Source organism: Podarcis liolepis, assembly GCF_965112155.1.
Source record: "Podarcis liolepis genome assembly, chromosome: 7".
NCBI lineage: Eukaryota > Metazoa > Chordata > Lepidosauria > Squamata > Lacertidae > Podarcis > Podarcis liolepis.
This window is the reverse complement of record NC_139561.1, coordinates 11,806,257-11,822,478: the sequence shown is the minus strand read 5'-3', so window position 1 is coordinate 11,822,478 and position 16,222 is coordinate 11,806,257. Positions and strand designations below refer to the sequence as shown.

Below are 16,222 nucleotides of genomic sequence, written 5' to 3'. Positions count from 1 at the left end.
GAGAGTGCACGCAGATGTCGATATTGTAAAACACCAGACGACCTGAATTTCTGGTTTAAAAAAAGGAAACTCAAAACCCACTACTGACCATTATCAATCATAGGGCTTGGGCACCTTTTTTTTTGCCTTGTGCAAAGCCTCCCTCTGTTGCCTGCCATCGTTGGATGAGAACAGAGGCTAAAGGGGCATGGGAAGAATTAAGATAAATATGCATTTTCCTGCAAAGGACAAAACAGTCAGCCCTCTCTGTGGCCAGAAGCTGGTTGGACGGGCATCTGAGCCTCATGTCAATGGTGGCAAGAGGGATTGCAGTGAAAGCAGTGCAGAGGCGATGATGAACTCTGGCAAAAGAGAAGATCTGCCACCTGCCTCACTACTCAAATGATAGGGCCGGCCCTGTAAATACATGTCTGTTTTCACTGGCCCCATTTTTCTCTCTCGTTCTTTTCCTTCTCTTCTTCTGGGGGAATGTGTTTATATAACTAAATATCCAAAGATATTCCAAAGCACTTATCATCCAATAGTTTTTTTATACAGTCAAACCTCGGTTGTTGAACGTAATCCATTCCGGAAGCCCATTCAGCTTCTGAAATGTTCGACAACTGAGGCGCAGCTTCCGATTGGTTTCAGTAGCTTCCTGCACTCGGTGGAAACCACGTTGGATGTTCAGCTTCCAAAAAACAGTCGAAAACCGGAACATTTACTTCTGGGTTTTCAGTGTTTGGGATCCGAGATTTGACTGTACATACATAACCTCTTCTTGACATCCCACCCCTCCTTTCCTGATGTTTATTTTTATTACTCCTTTTTTTTAGCTGCTTTAAAACACACATATTTTTTATTATCTAAGCCCTAATATTGCTGATACTTTCAATAATCTGCTGCTTATATTTCAAAACCTGCCTGTGACTTCATGTATGGGTGATAGTTTAGTAAGTAGATAACCCATCAATGGTTTCCATTCTCCCTTAAACAATTCATCATTATGTCCTCTTCGTTTAGCAGTCATTTTCTCCATTTCAGCATAGTCCATCAGTTTCATAAGCCATTCATCCTTAATTGATTATCCTCCTTCTTTTTCTTGGGGGGATGTTGACCTTTTCAGGTCCGCAGGGCGGAGGATGACCAAGGTGGTGCGGGATTTCCTCTATGCCCAGAAAGTCCAGTCACCCATCGAGCTCTACTCTGACTGGCTGACGGTGGGCCACGTGGACGAGTTTGTGACTTTTGTCCCCATTCCTGGCAAAAAGGTGAGCATCAGCTGTGTAGGTCTGTGACCCTTACGCGTTGTCGCTAGTTAATTATGTGTTTTGGGCTGAGAAACAGCGATGAAAGCATAGCTGGTGTGGCCATAACCTTCTCCTCCTATGGATTCATTCAGTCCTCTTTTAAAGGATTGGACGGAGACTATGGAAGAGTCATGGGGACACACAGGGAGTCACACTTTCCTGAGTGTGCATGTGTGAATTCAGCAATGCTTAGCTTGTTTTGGGTTCTTAGTTCGTTAATGTTGTTAATATTGTTTTGTGAGTTATGAGCGCTGTAACGCTTTGTGAATTTTATAATACAGTGGTACCTTGGGTTAAGTACTTAATTCATTCCGGAGGTCCGTTCTTAACCTGAAACTGTTCTTAACCTGAATCACCACTTTAGCTAATGGGGCCTCCTGCTGCTGCCATACCGCCGGAGCACGATTTCTATTCTCATCCTGAAGCAAAGTTCTTAACCCGAGATACTGTTTCTGGGTTAGCAGAGTCTGTAACCTGAAGCGTATGTAATCTGAAGCGTATGTAACCCGGGGTACCACTGTACGACTTTTCTTGTGGTTGTGTTGTTTTCTTGTGGTTGTGTTGTTTTCTAAGTGGTTTTGTTAATGGTGATTAGTTGATTATTTTAAGTGATTTATGTTGCGGTTGTGATGATGATAAATAATAATAATAATAATAATAATAATAATAATAATAATAATAATAATAATAATAATTTATTTATACCCCGCCCATCTGGCTGGGCCTCCCCAGCCACTCTGGGCGGCTTCCATAGAAACCAAAAATACACTAAAATATCACACGTTAAAAGCTTCCCTGAACAGGGCTGCCTTAAGATGTCTTCTGAATGTCAGGTAGTTGTTTATCTCTTTGACATCTGATGGAAGGGCGTTCCACAGGGCGGGTGCCACCACCGAGAAGGCCCTCTGCCTGGTTCCCTGTAGCTTTGCTTCTCGCACTGAGGAAACCACCAGAAGGCCCTTGGCGCTGGACCTCAGTGTCCGGGCAGAACAATGGGGGTGGAGATGCTCCTTCAGGTATACTGGGCTGAGGCTGTATTCTGCTGTGTTATTATTTATGGCATGTAAGCTGCTTTGTGACTCATGTGAGTTAAAAGCGGCATAGGAATATAATAAATAAACAAAGCAAGGAAGCAAAGGTAAAGGGCTCCTGGCCAGTTAAGCCCCGTCAAAGGCAACTGTGTGGTTGCGGCGCTCATCTCACTTAGGCCGAGGGAGCCACTGTTTGTCCATAGACAGCTTTCCAGGTCATGTGGCCAGCATGACTAAACCACTTCTGGTGCAACGGAACTCCGTGATGGAAACCAGAGTGCACGGAAACGCCATTCACCTTCCGCTGCAGCAGTACCTATTCATCTACTTGCGCTGGTGTGCTTTTGAGCTGCTGAGTTGGCCGACCTTCTGATCGGCAAGCCCAAGAGGCTCAGTGGTTTAGATCACAGCATCACCCACATCCCCGATAAGCAAGCAAGTAAGCCATCCAGATGGATGGCCAGCATGGCTTTCTGTGGGAGGGAGTTCCATAGTTTTAACCATGAGCTGCATGGAAAAGTCCTTTCTTTTACCTGCCCTGATACAGTCCTTCATTTCCCTTTCCTCCTCTCAGCAATTCCGGATGCTCATGGCCAGCCCTTCTGCCTGCTACAAGCTGTTCAGGGAGAAGCAGAAAGAAGGTCATGGAGAAGCCGTCATGTTCAAAGGTAGGCTGTTCGGACAGACCCAGAACAAGAGTATAAAAAGAAACCCTGCTAGATCAGGCCAGTGGCCCATCTAAGCCCAGCATCCTCTTCTCACAGGGGCCAACTAGATGCATGTGGGAAACCCGCAAACAGAAGCCAAACACAAGAACCCTCTCCCCTCCGTTTGATGTTTAGAGTATAGCCATCGTGGCTCGTAGCCATTGATAGCCCTCTCCTCCTCCATGAATTTGTCCCATTTTCTTTTAAAGCCATCCAGGCTGGTGGGTCGTCCTGTGGGAGGGAGTTCCGCAGTTCAACACTGCACAAACGACTTTCTTTTACCAGTTCTTAATTTTCTGACATTCAACTTCGCTGGGCGTCCGCGAGTTGCAGTGTTACGAGAGAGGGAGAAAAGCTTTTCTCTAGCCACATTCTTCATGCCAGGCATAGTTTTATATACCTGTCGTGTTGCCTCTTACTTGCCTTTTCTCTAAACTAAAAAGTCCCCAAAATGGCAATCTTGCTTCGTGTAGCTGTCTTGGAACAGAGTCCTGCCTCTGAGGAGGGAATGGACTCTCTGGCATGTTTGCATTCATTCATTTTTTAAAAGAGCTTGTGCAAAATTGGCTCATCAGTTTTATCGCTCCTTTCGCAAAGCACTTTGTAACACAACCCAAAACTCCCCCCCCCCGTGTGTGTGTGTGTGTGTGTGTGTGTGTGTGAGAGAGAGAGAGAGAGAGAGAGAGAGAGAGAGAATCACACAAGTGGCTTTGCCCATCCTTATTCTGCACCAATGTGTGGGGAAGCAGGACAAAGATGCCTCACGGACGGCTCCTGCAATTGCCTTATGTCCCAAAGAATGGGGAGGGGAGGCCCATAGTTGGAACACATCATGGACCCTGGCTTCAAATTATCCAGCCTCCTTGTAGGGGATAATCAGATCCACTTCTTGCCTTGGACCCCCCAAGCTGAGCGTTTGCTATGTTCGAAATGCAGCTCCCCACCCAGCAGATGCTACTGCAGTCTCAGCTCATATTGGCAACATTACAGAAGCAGCAATGGTCACACCATGCATTTAAGGTCCATTTAAAGTACAGCGTTCTCCCTCCCTCCCCCCAAAAATTAATAATCATGGGAAGTATAGTTTACACTTTGGAACTCCCTGCCTATTGAGATCAATCAGGCTCCTTCAGTGTCCTCTTTTCAGCACTCGCTAAGAACATTTTTCTTTGGGCCAGCCTACCCATACAGTATATTCAGTTTGTTGTTTTACCTTTTATTTATTTATTTATTTAATCATTTTTTTCAATAATAACAACAACCACAAAAAAACACATACAACAAAAACCGCACTAATAACACAATATAACATTTTAGATTTGAGTACTGATATACCTTTGACTACACCTTTTAAACAATATTTCCCCACCTCTCATCCCCCTACTTCCCACCACCGTCCGCCTTATCGCTTAAATATCCCTCCCAGATTCCTTCATATTTAGCCATTCTTAATTTGCGTCGACAGGCAATTCGTTCATATGTGGCTAGTCTGTCCGTATTGTCAATCCATGTGCTCAATGGAATCTTTTTGCGGCTCTTCCAATTCATCAGAACATGGTTTTTTGCTTCTCATATGGCAGTTTGTTGTTTTAACTTGATTATTGTTAATGTCCCTTTTGGTCATTTTATTGCTTAAACTTTTTTAATAAACCACTTTGAGCTTGGGGGAAAAACAGCAATCAAGCAGTGCATAAATTTTGCGGAATAAATAGCGTGCCTCTCGCAGAGCTACAATACCCAGCACGCTTAAACTACAGTTCCCAGGATTCACTGGAGGGGAGACGTACAGTATTTCAGGGGTTCCACTCAGAGAGGTGGTCATCGAGACTTGGGGGTCTTGAAAACCAGGCACCCGGTTTCCTAAATTGGAGTCCCTGGAGCATGTCTTTAGGTACAGAACCTTCTCCCCGACCTGGTTCATTTCCTAGCTCTGGACTCTGGTGCATCTTGACGTCATCATAGACGTGTAGAGTTGGAAGGGACCACAAAGATCCTCTAGTCCAACCCCCTGCAACGCAGGAATCTTTTGCCCAATGTGCAGCTCAAAACCACGCTCCAGACATTAAGAGTCTCATGCTCTACAAATGAGGTCCTTGAATTTCAGGCCGTGCCTTAAGGGAGAGAGAGAATGACACTGTGCTTGTGGAGATGAACCTCTCTCCAGGCGATAAGCTCCAGTGGCAACAGCTGGAGGGTCAACACGGCCGCGAACTTCCCAGCACCTTTGCGTCCTGTCTTAACAGCTGTGCCACCTCGCCTTTTCAAAAGAAAAGGGAGAGGGAGACTCTCTTAGCATAACCAGGCTCAAAATAAAGCCTAACACTTTCCAAATCATTACGGGAGTTTGGCTCACGTAGTTCAAAGCCTACAAGCCCCGGGGCGCCAGCTCTTCAGCTTAGCTGGTGTATCTGCTTGGCACGCAGAAGGTCCCGGGTTCATTCCACAACTTGACAGACTCCTGCCTGAAACCCCAGAGAGGTGTGCCAGGCAGCACCGGCAATGTATTGAAAGTGCAAATCAATACAATTTATTAGCTAAAGATAAAGGTACCCCTGCCCGTACGGGCCAGTCTTGACAGACTCTAGGGTTGTGCGCTCATCTCACTCTAGAGGCCGGGAGCCAGCGCTGTCCGCAGACACTTCCGGGTCACGTGGCCAGCGTGACGAAGCTGCTCCGGCGAACCGGCACCAGAGCAGCACACGGAACGCCGTTTACCTTCCCGCTAGAAAGTGGTACCTATTTATCTACTTGCACTTAGAGGTGCTTTCGAACTGCTAGGTTGGCAGGCGCTGGGACCGAGTGACGGGAGCGTACCCCACTGCGGGGATTCGAACCGCCGACCTTGTGGCTTTAACCCACAGCGTATTTAAATAAAAATAATAATAATACATTTATTAGAATCATAGAATTGTGGAGTTGGAAGGGATCGATCCCCAAGGCTCATCTAGTCCAACCCCATTATTTTATTACAGTGGTGCCTCGCAAGACGAAATTAATTCGTTCCGCAAGTTTTTTCTTCTTGCGAGTTTTTCGTCTTGCGAAGCACGGTTTCCCATAGGAATGCAATGAAAATCAATTAATGCGTTCCTATGGAAACCGCTTGCCAGGCTGGCGGTGCGGAGAAGGGGTTTTCTCCCTACCGCAAGCCTTCAGGACAGGTAGGGGAACAGAGGGGAAGGGGCGCAGCGCTTCTCCTCTGTTCCCGGGGCTTGCGGTGGGAGGAGGGTTTTTTCTCCCCACCGCCAACATTCAGAACAGCATTCTGAATGTTGGCGGTGGGAAGGAAAACCCTCCTCCCACCGCAAGTCTTCAGGACAGCCATCCGAAGGCTGGCGCGGGGAGAAGGTCTCTCCGCCCCACCGCCAGCCTTCGGAGGAGCCTTCCGAAGCCTGGCGGCGGGAGGAGGTCTCTCCGCCCCACCGCCAGCCTTCGGAGGAGGTCCGAGGACAATGGGGAAGACGCGCTGCGCTTCCCCGCTGTCCCGGAGATTTCCCTATGGGCTTTCGTCTTGCGAAGGAAGCCCATAGGAAATTCGTTTTGCGAAGCGCCTCCAAAACGGAAAACCCTTTCGTCTAGCGGGTTTTCCGTCTTGCGAGGCGTTCGTCTTGCGGGGCACCACTGTATTAGTCCTTTCTTTCCTCTGTCTTGAATCTTCCAACATGCATCTTCTCTGGATATTTGAGCAAACAGACTGACTTCATCTAGTCATTCACTTAGAAGGGCTTAGCTCCCTCTGTAGGTGATTTATAGCCTGCAACAAACTCATCTGCTTGCTCCTGAGAAATACCATTGCATCCTCTTATAGCTGCCAATGTGTTTTCTTCTAGTGCCATCGCTGTCCAAGACATTTCATATTTGTGTGTGTGTGTGTGTGTGTGTGTGTGTGTGTGTGTGTGTGCGCAGTGCCAAATTTATGTATAAGCTTGTTTAAGCTATAGCTTAGTGCTCTACTCTCTTGGGGGCCCAAAAAAATTTAAAGGGGAAAAACCACACTGGATGTACATTTCCAAAATATAAGATTAAAACAAATAAAATAAAACCTACATACAGCCACAGTGTTTTGTGTTGTGTAGGCTCCTATGATGTAAGTAATGGGCCCCGCCTGCTAGCCTGCTCCCTAAAATATCACTGGTTTGCTCATTTCTATATATAGGGTGCCTACATTCTGCATGGACCGGTTGCATGGCAAGATGTGCAAATGGCTTTAGATACCTAATAGGTCCATCAATTACCATATAGAATATATTCAACACAAAAAACAGCGACAATTTGTTGTTGAGAAAGGACAGCTGGAGATATAAAAGGCCCCATTACCTGTCAGGAGCTTGTCCTACACTCGAGTAGGACCCTGGCAGGGACACATGCCCGACTGGCATGTTCTCTCCCTCCTGGTCGATCATTCAGGAGCTTCAAAAGCTTTCTTCTGCCTGAACATCACAGCGACTGATGCCAACAGACATCGGCACACTTAGGGATCCGCAGAGTCTTCACAGCTTGCGTAATAGACCTCAGCAACTCAGCATTTTGGCTAATCTACTTTATTTACATATAAACACACACGGAGCACTGCAACATGGCTCCCTCTCTCTCTGGGGGCCTCATCAAGCCTAAATCCAGCCCTGTGTGCAGTAACATTTGAGTTCCTTTCAGAAAATAAGAAGCTGCCAAGCCCTGCGGGTGGCTTCTAGGAATAACCTTCTTTCCCCCCGCCTTTTGTTCCCCCACCCCAGGGTACACCGGCACAGACACGAAGCGCGTCACCGTCAACAAGGTGCTCTCCAACGAGGTCATGGTGCAAGAGAATCAGTATGTGCAGGTACGTCAAGGATTAAAGGTAAAGGTAAAGGGATCCCTGACCATTAGGTCCAGTCGTGGCTGACTCTGGGGTTGCAGCGCTCATCTCGCTTTATTGGCCAAGGGAGCCGGCGTACAGCTTCCGGGTCATGTAGCCAGCATGACTAAGCCGCTTCTGGTGAATCAGAGCAGCGCACGGAAATGCCGTTTACCTTCCCGCCAGAGTGGTACCTATTTATCTACTTGCACTGCATGCTTGCACTGCATGCACTGCTAGGTTGGCAGGAGCAGGGACCGAGCAACGGGACTCACCCCGTTGTGTGGATTCAAACCGCTGACCTTCTGATCAGCAAGTCCTAGGCTCTGTGGTTTAACCCACAGCGCCACCCGCGTCCCTAGTATACAGTATAAAGCCCTTAACAACTTGGGACCAGTTTTACCTACCAGATCACGTTACCCCACACAGGCCCATTCAACCGCTTCAGTTGGCAGAATTGGCAATACTACACATAATCCTCATTGTACATTTGTAAGAATTTGGTATTTTAGTATGGCAGCGTCTATACTCTGGAACTCCCTGCATGTTGACATCAGGTGGGCGCCTTCACTGTGCTCTTTTCGGCACCTGCTGAAAATATTTTTGTTTAGAACAAGCCCGCCCAGACATGTAGAATGTTTCAGGAAGCATTGCAGTGATTCCCAGCCTTATTTTGGCCATGCCCCACCTAAGCATGTCTAAAATCCTGATTCCCCCCCCCCTGCCATGACAAATAATTCTTAATATTCAAAAAGTGAACTCCTATTCACTTGGAGGAAGCCTAAAAAGCCATTCACGGTTAATAACTCATTATTGAATTTCCCCCCTTAAAAATCAAATTGACCCCCTGTGGGGCGTGTGCCCTACATTGGGAACCACGGGGTTTAAGTCTGATGTTGTTCCTTTATTTTTGTTAGACGCTGCCCATCAATCAGATGGGTGGGGTATAAGAAATTATTATTATTATTATTATTATTATTATTATTATTATTATTATTATTGCTATTTTTATGTTTTCAAGAGTTGCCTTTACTGCTAATTTATGGTTTTATTCTCTTTGTAAATCACACTGAGATTTTTTGATTTTTTTTGCAATCAAGCCGTGTGTAAATTTTGTGAAACAAATCACATTATCTGAGGTCACTAAATCTGCACCTTTCACTTCTGAACCTTCCCCAGCGATGCATCGACTGGAACCGGGACATCCTCAAGAAGGAGTTGGGCCTGGCAGAAAAGGACATCATTGACCTCCCAGCCCTCTTCAAGATGGACAAGCAAGGCAAAGCGATGGCTTACTTCCCCAACATGGTGAGAATTGTCACGTGGGGTATTTAGCAAAAGAACTGGCTGGATCCCAGGGCTAATCACAGTCTCCAGCAAAAGAGAGTCCCCAGCGGAGTTTAAAAAGTGTAGCATTAAACCTTTTAATAGCCTGTTTGGTCCGCTACCAGAGCTTCTCCATTTCTACCGCTCTTAGCATTAAACATACCAGACACCTTAGTAAGTTTAAAAGCTGTACTTACGAAACTCCAATGGTCAGATTCAAGCATTATTCTGTGCAGCAGCAGCAAGACGAACGCAGGCAGAAAGTCTACATCCTATCTTGGGGAATTCATATAGTGAAAGACAAAGGAGGAAACTTAACTTCCTTCCAGGTGAGGAGTGTGATCTAATTGATTAACTAGCATATCCAAAGTAGAGCCTGGATAGCTCAGTTGGTTAGATCCTGGTGCTGATAATGCCAAGGGGTCCAAGGGTCATTAGTCCAGCCCCCTGCAAATCAGGAATATGCAGCCGTCCCATACAGGGATTGAACCTGCAACCTTGGTGTTCCACACTCTAACCAACTGAGCTATCCACATTTATTTACAATCAAGCGGCATATACATTTTATGAACTAAATAAATGAACCAAATAAGATGGGTGCTGGAGAAAGCAGTTGGCTGGAGGAGACAGCTCAAGGAAGGACTGCAGCCTGGTCTCTTTTTTGCTCTCTCCGCCTCCTTTTGTTTTGTTTTGATATATAGCTTTATTAAATCTCCAAAGATATTTCAAAACACTGATCACCCTATAGAGTGTTTTTTTTATACATGCATGACTTCTTCTTGACTTCCCACCCCTCCTTTCCTGATGTTTATTTTTATTACTCCTTTTTATTCGCTGTTTTAAAACACACACGTTTTTATTATCTAAGCCCCGGTATCCTTTCAATAATCTGCTGCTTGTATATCAAATCCTGCCTGCGATTTCATGTATGGCCGATAAGTTTGATAGATAACCCATCAATGGCTTCTTTCCATTCCCCCTTAAACAATTCATCGTTAGGTCCTCGTTAGCTCAGCAGTCAATTTCTCCGTCTCCTTTTGCATCCAGGTGAACATGATTGTGCTGTCGAGGGACCTGGGCATCCCCAAGCCATTTGGGCCTATCATCGAGGCCGAATGCTGCCTGGAGCAGCATGTCTGCTCCCTCCTGGAGCCACTGGGCCTGACCTGCACCTTCATCGACGACGTTTCGTCCTACCACAAGCAGCTGGGGGAGGTCCATTGCGGCACCAACGTTCACCGCAAGCCTTCTGCCTTCAAATGGTGGGACGTGACTCCATAGTAATAAGGGGAGATTTCCTGAAAACTGACCCGGGGGTGGGTGGGGAGAGGATTCGGACAAGCAGTTTTGCACCCCACATGCCTTTTTGACCCGAGTCCACCAATCCCGAGTTTCGAATCAGGTTGGTGCCATCCCAGGCGAACGATGGACTCAGGAGACCTCTGTTGGTTGAAGGAGCTGCACAAATCAATAGATGCTTTGTCGGGTGAGTGGGAGAAAACTGTTTGCCTGAATCCTCCGGCAGACGCAGCCTTTTTCCCCCCTGTTGTTTTCCGTTGCTCCAGGACTGGTGGGGCTCCTTTGGGGGGGTGTTAACTAGATTTGTGGGGGCTTTCTTTTTCACTGACGACTTTGCGGGTGCTGTGTGCTTTTTTCCCCCTCCCTTCTTTTTGCCTCCCAAAGTCCTTCAGCAGAATGCCAGCTTCCTTTCTCTGTGCATGCAAAAGAAGAAAAACAGAAGACCCGAAGCCCATTCCATATTCTGTGTGTTTTGTGTGTGTATATGCTATAGCTTTTTGGAAGTCGTGGCAGCTGGAGACGGGGGCTCGTATCTAGAGAAGTCCTCCCTGGACTTCCGGAGGCGGCGCGAAACTGTAATGGCGGTCCTCTTCGTTCTCTGAAGAGGGGCTCCGCGGAAAAGGGTCGTTCGCTGCGGCATAGCGACGACCCATTAAGATAAACCACGGGTAGAGTGAGCCCGTGGCCGTGGGACTCGGCGGGCACCAGAAGCTGCCCTGAAAACACAGAAGGGACCCCGTAAGGAGACCCGGAGTGAAGGAGGGGTAGCGGTGCTGTGAGTTCATCGCTCTTTCCGCGGAAGTGAAGCCGCGCGGCTGTTGCAGATGAGCGCTGACCTTTCTTCCTAAAACCAACACTAAACTGCAAGCAACATACCCGTGAGTAAAGGGATTTAAATTTGGTAAAGAATTTGTTGGATTTGGCTGAAATCGGGAGATGAGAAAAGGGAAGTCCGTCTCCCGACATTGCTGACAAGATCAAAGCAAAGTCTTAAGAAGCGGAAGCGCTTGAAACGGGACTTTGGGAAGTTTTAACTTTCTTGCGCTACTAGATCTATTCTTTATTTTACGGAAGGAAGGAATGGATATTGACTAAATTAAGCTGTAAATGTGGACTTTCCTCCTATTTCCTGCCTCTTTTGGTTTGTACTTCTAAAGAGTCAGACGTCGGACTGCCGGGGAGAGAGGTTGCGATAACTGCGGAAACAGTTGCAAAAACTTTTTTGGAGTGCAACTGATACATTTGAGCAGAAAAGACTGTATGAGACTTTGTTGCAAGCACCGTTGATGGAACTTTGCTGAACTTTAAGAGGTGCTTTGGGGAATTTTTTGGCCGGTGAAGGGACTGTTGGATTATTGGATTTACTGAGCAGAAACAACTTGGAACTTTAATGGCGGAATACTTCCTTCTTTGTCTTTGAAACTTGGTGGCACTCCCCCTACAGGGCTTTCGGATTATAAAATCCTGGGAACTGATCTTTGTTTTGGCTTTCATTCTACTGATTGTTTATAACTGGTTCTGTCTTTCCCATGGAACAATAGACAATTTGACCTTGAACACTGACAGATGTGTAATGAGTGGTGCAGGGAGAACAAGAGCATCTAAAGCTAAGGAAACTAAAGAGGCCAAGGAAAAAGAAAAAGAAAAGGAAAGAAAACCAGTACAATTTGTACAAACAACACTGACCCAAGGACGTCGATCGTCGGTTCCAGCTGTACTGGTGACACAGAGGGAGCAAGCTGAAATAACAGAGAAGCCCACTGAGGAAGATATGGCAGCAGGTGGGTCAGACACACTATTAAAACAAATATTGGAGCAGTTATCAAGCTTAAACCAGAAGGTGGATGACCAGTCTCTGAAAATAGACAAAGCGACTTCTTCGATACAAAAATTGACTGATCAAGTTTCCCAGCATACGCAAGCAATAGAGAACTTGCAAGGAGCAACAGCGGAAAACCGTGAACTAGCTGGAGAAGCAATTCAAAAAGTGGGAGCCTTACAAAAAGAAGTTGAAGAAATAAAAGGAGAAGTCAAGCCTCTGCACAAACAGGTGGGTGAACAACAAACCTACCTGTCAATGGTGGAATTGAAAAATCGTGAGAACAACATCAAATTGAGAGGCATTCCAGAACTTGAGCAAGGAGACTTGATTGGATATCTGACACAAGAATTTTCAAAGTTCTGGGGCATAACAGAAGATACAGACTTTAAAATTGTCTCGGCATACAGATTGGGAAGACTGGTAAGGAAAGACAGATCCAGGGACTGTTTGATAATTCTAAGATCAAGGGAAGAGAGAGACAAGATCCTAGGCCTCCATTTCAAAAAAGCAATTCAAATACAAGACAAAAGGGTGGAAATTTATAGAGATATCCCAAGACAGCTGTTGGACCTTAGAGCCACCTATACAGAACTAGCAAAATTACTGAGACACAACGCAATTCCCTACAGGTGGGAGTTCCCACAAGGATTATCCTTTACATACAAAGAAAGGAAGGTTAAAATTAGAACACCTGAAGACAACCAAAAGTTCCTTCACGATCACGGTGAAGATCTCCAAAAAGGAGCAGATTGGCTTCCACCTTTACCAACACCAATTCTGCCTGGAAGCGGGCCAACGCCTGCCCCCTCGGGATCGGAGCAAAAGGAAGACACCTCATCTTAAGAACATCTCAACTAGAACAGGATGTCCCTGCAGCTACTTAGTTGGAATATAAATGGCGGGAATTCTCCGGAAAAAAGAAGGAGGATATTTCATATCCTAAAAAAAGAACAATTGGACTTAATATGTCTTCAAGAAACACATGTGACCAGGCTCCACAGGAAAGTATTAATCAATAAAAGATTAGGCCAAGAATTTATCTCATCAGACAAAGTTAAAAAGAGAGGCGTTGTAATATATGCAAAGGAGAATCTGACACCAAAATTCTTATTCAAAGATGACCATGGAAGAATTCTCGCAATTGAAATTCAAACACAAGGGGAGAAGATTCTGATACTAGGAATTTATGCACCAAATGATGGAAAATCAGAATTTTATAAGAAGCTGCATGAGACACTGCTCGATTACCTGGACTATTCTAATATTATCGTGATGGGAGACATGAATGGGGTGGTCTCAACAAATATGGATAAATCCCAAAATCAAAATTTAACAACAGACGGCAGACTCCCCAAAACGTTTTTTGAAATGACAGACAATATGGACTTGATTGACATCTGGAGGACAAGGAACCCCTTGGGTAAAGAAGGAACCTTCTTTTCTGAGGCCCATTTGTCATGGACACGAATCGACCAAATTTGGATATCTAGAGGGCTGGCACCTAAAACAAGAAAGGTGGAAATCTGCCCAAAAACCTGCTCCGACCATAATGCCTTAAAAATGGAATTGAGACTTATCCCAACCGGATCCTTTAGATGGAGGATGAATGACACCTTGCTAAGAGATCAAGAGATCGTTAAGAAGGCCCAAAAAACTTTAAAGGACTATTTTGAAATAAATTTGAACACTACGGTCGAGAAGAGAACAGTCTGGGACGCAAGTAAAGCTGTAATGAGAGGGTTTCTGATACAACAGAACACAATAAAAAGAAAATTTTGGAATGGAAAAAAGGAAAAAATCTTAGAGAAAATAAGTGAAGGAGAGAAAAAGCTGAGGACCAAACCAAAATCAAAAGAGGTATTAAGAGAAATCAAATTCCACCAAGCACAATATTCGAAATTGATTAATCAAGAAATTGAATGGAAAATTAAACAAATGAAGCAGAGATCGTTTGAATCAGCAAATAAATGTGGAAAATTGTTAGCTTGGCAGTTGAAAAAAAGACAAAAGTTAAATACAGTTACAAATTTAGAGATTCAAGGAAAAATAGTGCAGAAACCAGAAGAAATAAGGAAGTGCTTCCACAGATACTTTAAAGATCTTTATGCACAGGGGCCTCAGCAAGAATCGGAAATAGACCAATTTTTGAGAATAAATGGTCTAACTAAAATAAGTCAAGACCAAAGAGTAATTCTCAACAGTAAAATAACCCAACAGGAAATTGAAGGTGCCATTCGAAATATGCAACTCGGCAAATCTCCAGGCCCGGACGGGCTCACCTCCAAATATTATAAGACTTTGAAGGACTTTTTGATACAACCATTATTGGAGGTTTGCAACCAGATTATGGAGGGGAAGAGGGCACCGGAAACGTGGAAAGAAGCATTCATCACATTGATTCCAAAGTCGGAAATGGAAAAGACCCAGCTTAAGAACTATCGTCCCATCTCACTCCTGAATGTGGATTACAAAATATTTGCAGACATTTTAGCAAATAGATTTAAAAAAGTATTAAATGAAGTAATTCATAAGGACCAAGCAGGTTTTCTCCCTAGCAGACATATGTCGGACAATACCAGGAACATTATTGACATATTGGAGCTTTTGAGAATTAGGAACACAAGGGCCGCATTAATTTTTATTGATGCGGAGAAAGCATTTGACAACATTTCTTGGAGGTTTATGAAGAAAAACCTGAAAGGGATGGGAGTGGGAAGGGGGTTTGAAAATGGAGTAGAAGCAATCTACTCAGAACAAAAAGCCAAACTGATAGTGAACAATGTGGTGTCGGAGGAACTCAAAATTGAAAAAGGGACACGACAGGGGTGCCCCCTGTCTCCTCTGTTATTTATTTTTGTCCTGGAGGTATTGCTGAATATGATCAGAGAGGACCGGTTGGTGCAGGGTATAGTGGTCGGAGCGAAACAATACAAACTGAAAGCTTTCGCAGATGACCTAGTCTTGACATTACAGGAGCCAGAATCTAGCACAAAAAAAGTTCTTGAACTTATCTCGGAGTTTGGTCGGGTGGCGGGATTTAAGCTTAATAAACAAAAAACCAAGGTTTTGGTTAAAAATCTGACACCTACAGAGACAGAGGGGTATCAGAAAGAAACAGAGTTAAGTGTGGTGAAAAAAGTGAAGTACCTGGGGGTATTTTTGTCCACCAAAAATTTAAATTTATTTAAAGATAATTATGAAAAATGCTGGTTGGAAATCAAAAAGGATTTGGATATATGGGCAAGATTGAAACTTACCTTGTCAGGCCGAATCGCAGCTATAAAGATGTGTGTTTTGCCAAAAATGTTATTTTTATTTCAAACCCTACAGGTCGTGGACAGAATGGAATGTTTTGGAAAGTGGCAGAAGGATATATCTAAGTTTGTCTGGCAGGGCAAAAAGCCCCGAATAAAATTTAAAATACTAACTGACTCAAAAGAAAGAGGGGGGTTTGCCCTGCCGGATTTAAGGTTGTACTATGAAGCTGCAGCCTTCTGCTGGTTGAAGGATTGGTTCTTGTTGGAAAACACTGACGTCCTAGACCTGGAAGGGTTTGACAATGTTTATGGTTGGCATGCATACTTGTGGTATGACAAGGCAAAGGTTCATAAATTGTTCAAAAACCATATTGTCAGAAAATCAATATTTGCTGTATGGATGAAGTACAAGGATTTACTAGAAAGTAAAACCCCGAGGTGGTTATCACCAGTGGAAGCCAAAGTTTCCAAAAAAAGGCCCAATATGGAGGCCTACTGGCCAAAATATTGGGAATTAATTGAAAGAGTTGGAGACAACTGGAAGCTCCAAAGCCAAGACAAATTAAAAAATAAGGTGCGAGACTGGCTACATTATGCTCAAATGCAAGAGGTTTTCAAAATGGATAAAAAAGTTGGTTTCCAGGTGGAGAAATCGAAACT

At 44.8% G+C, this 16,222-nt stretch overlaps 1 protein-coding gene across 3 annotated transcripts in view; it reads left to right on the top strand.

Annotated features, from left to right (window-relative positions):
• LOC310712058 (protein-arginine deiminase type-2-like) overlaps window positions 1-16,222 on the top strand; it is a 97,760-nt gene that overhangs the window by 80,211 nt on the left and 1,327 nt on the right. For 2 of the 3 annotated variants that reach the window (XM_083514676.1, XM_083514675.1), the window contains exons 12-16: window positions 1,106-1,250; window positions 2,895-2,988; window positions 7,758-7,843; window positions 9,038-9,166; window positions 10,232-10,919. In XM_083514676.1, coding sequence (XP_083370802.1) covers window positions 1,106-1,250; window positions 2,895-2,988; window positions 7,758-7,843; window positions 9,038-9,166; window positions 10,232-10,465 — 688 coding nt within the window. In that variant the 3' untranslated portion in view covers window positions 10,466-10,919. Of the gene's footprint in view, window positions 1-1,105; window positions 1,251-2,894; window positions 2,989-7,757; window positions 7,844-9,037; window positions 9,167-10,231; window positions 11,025-16,222 lie in introns of those variants that run through there. The other variant, XM_083514674.1, reaches the window with a different exon arrangement.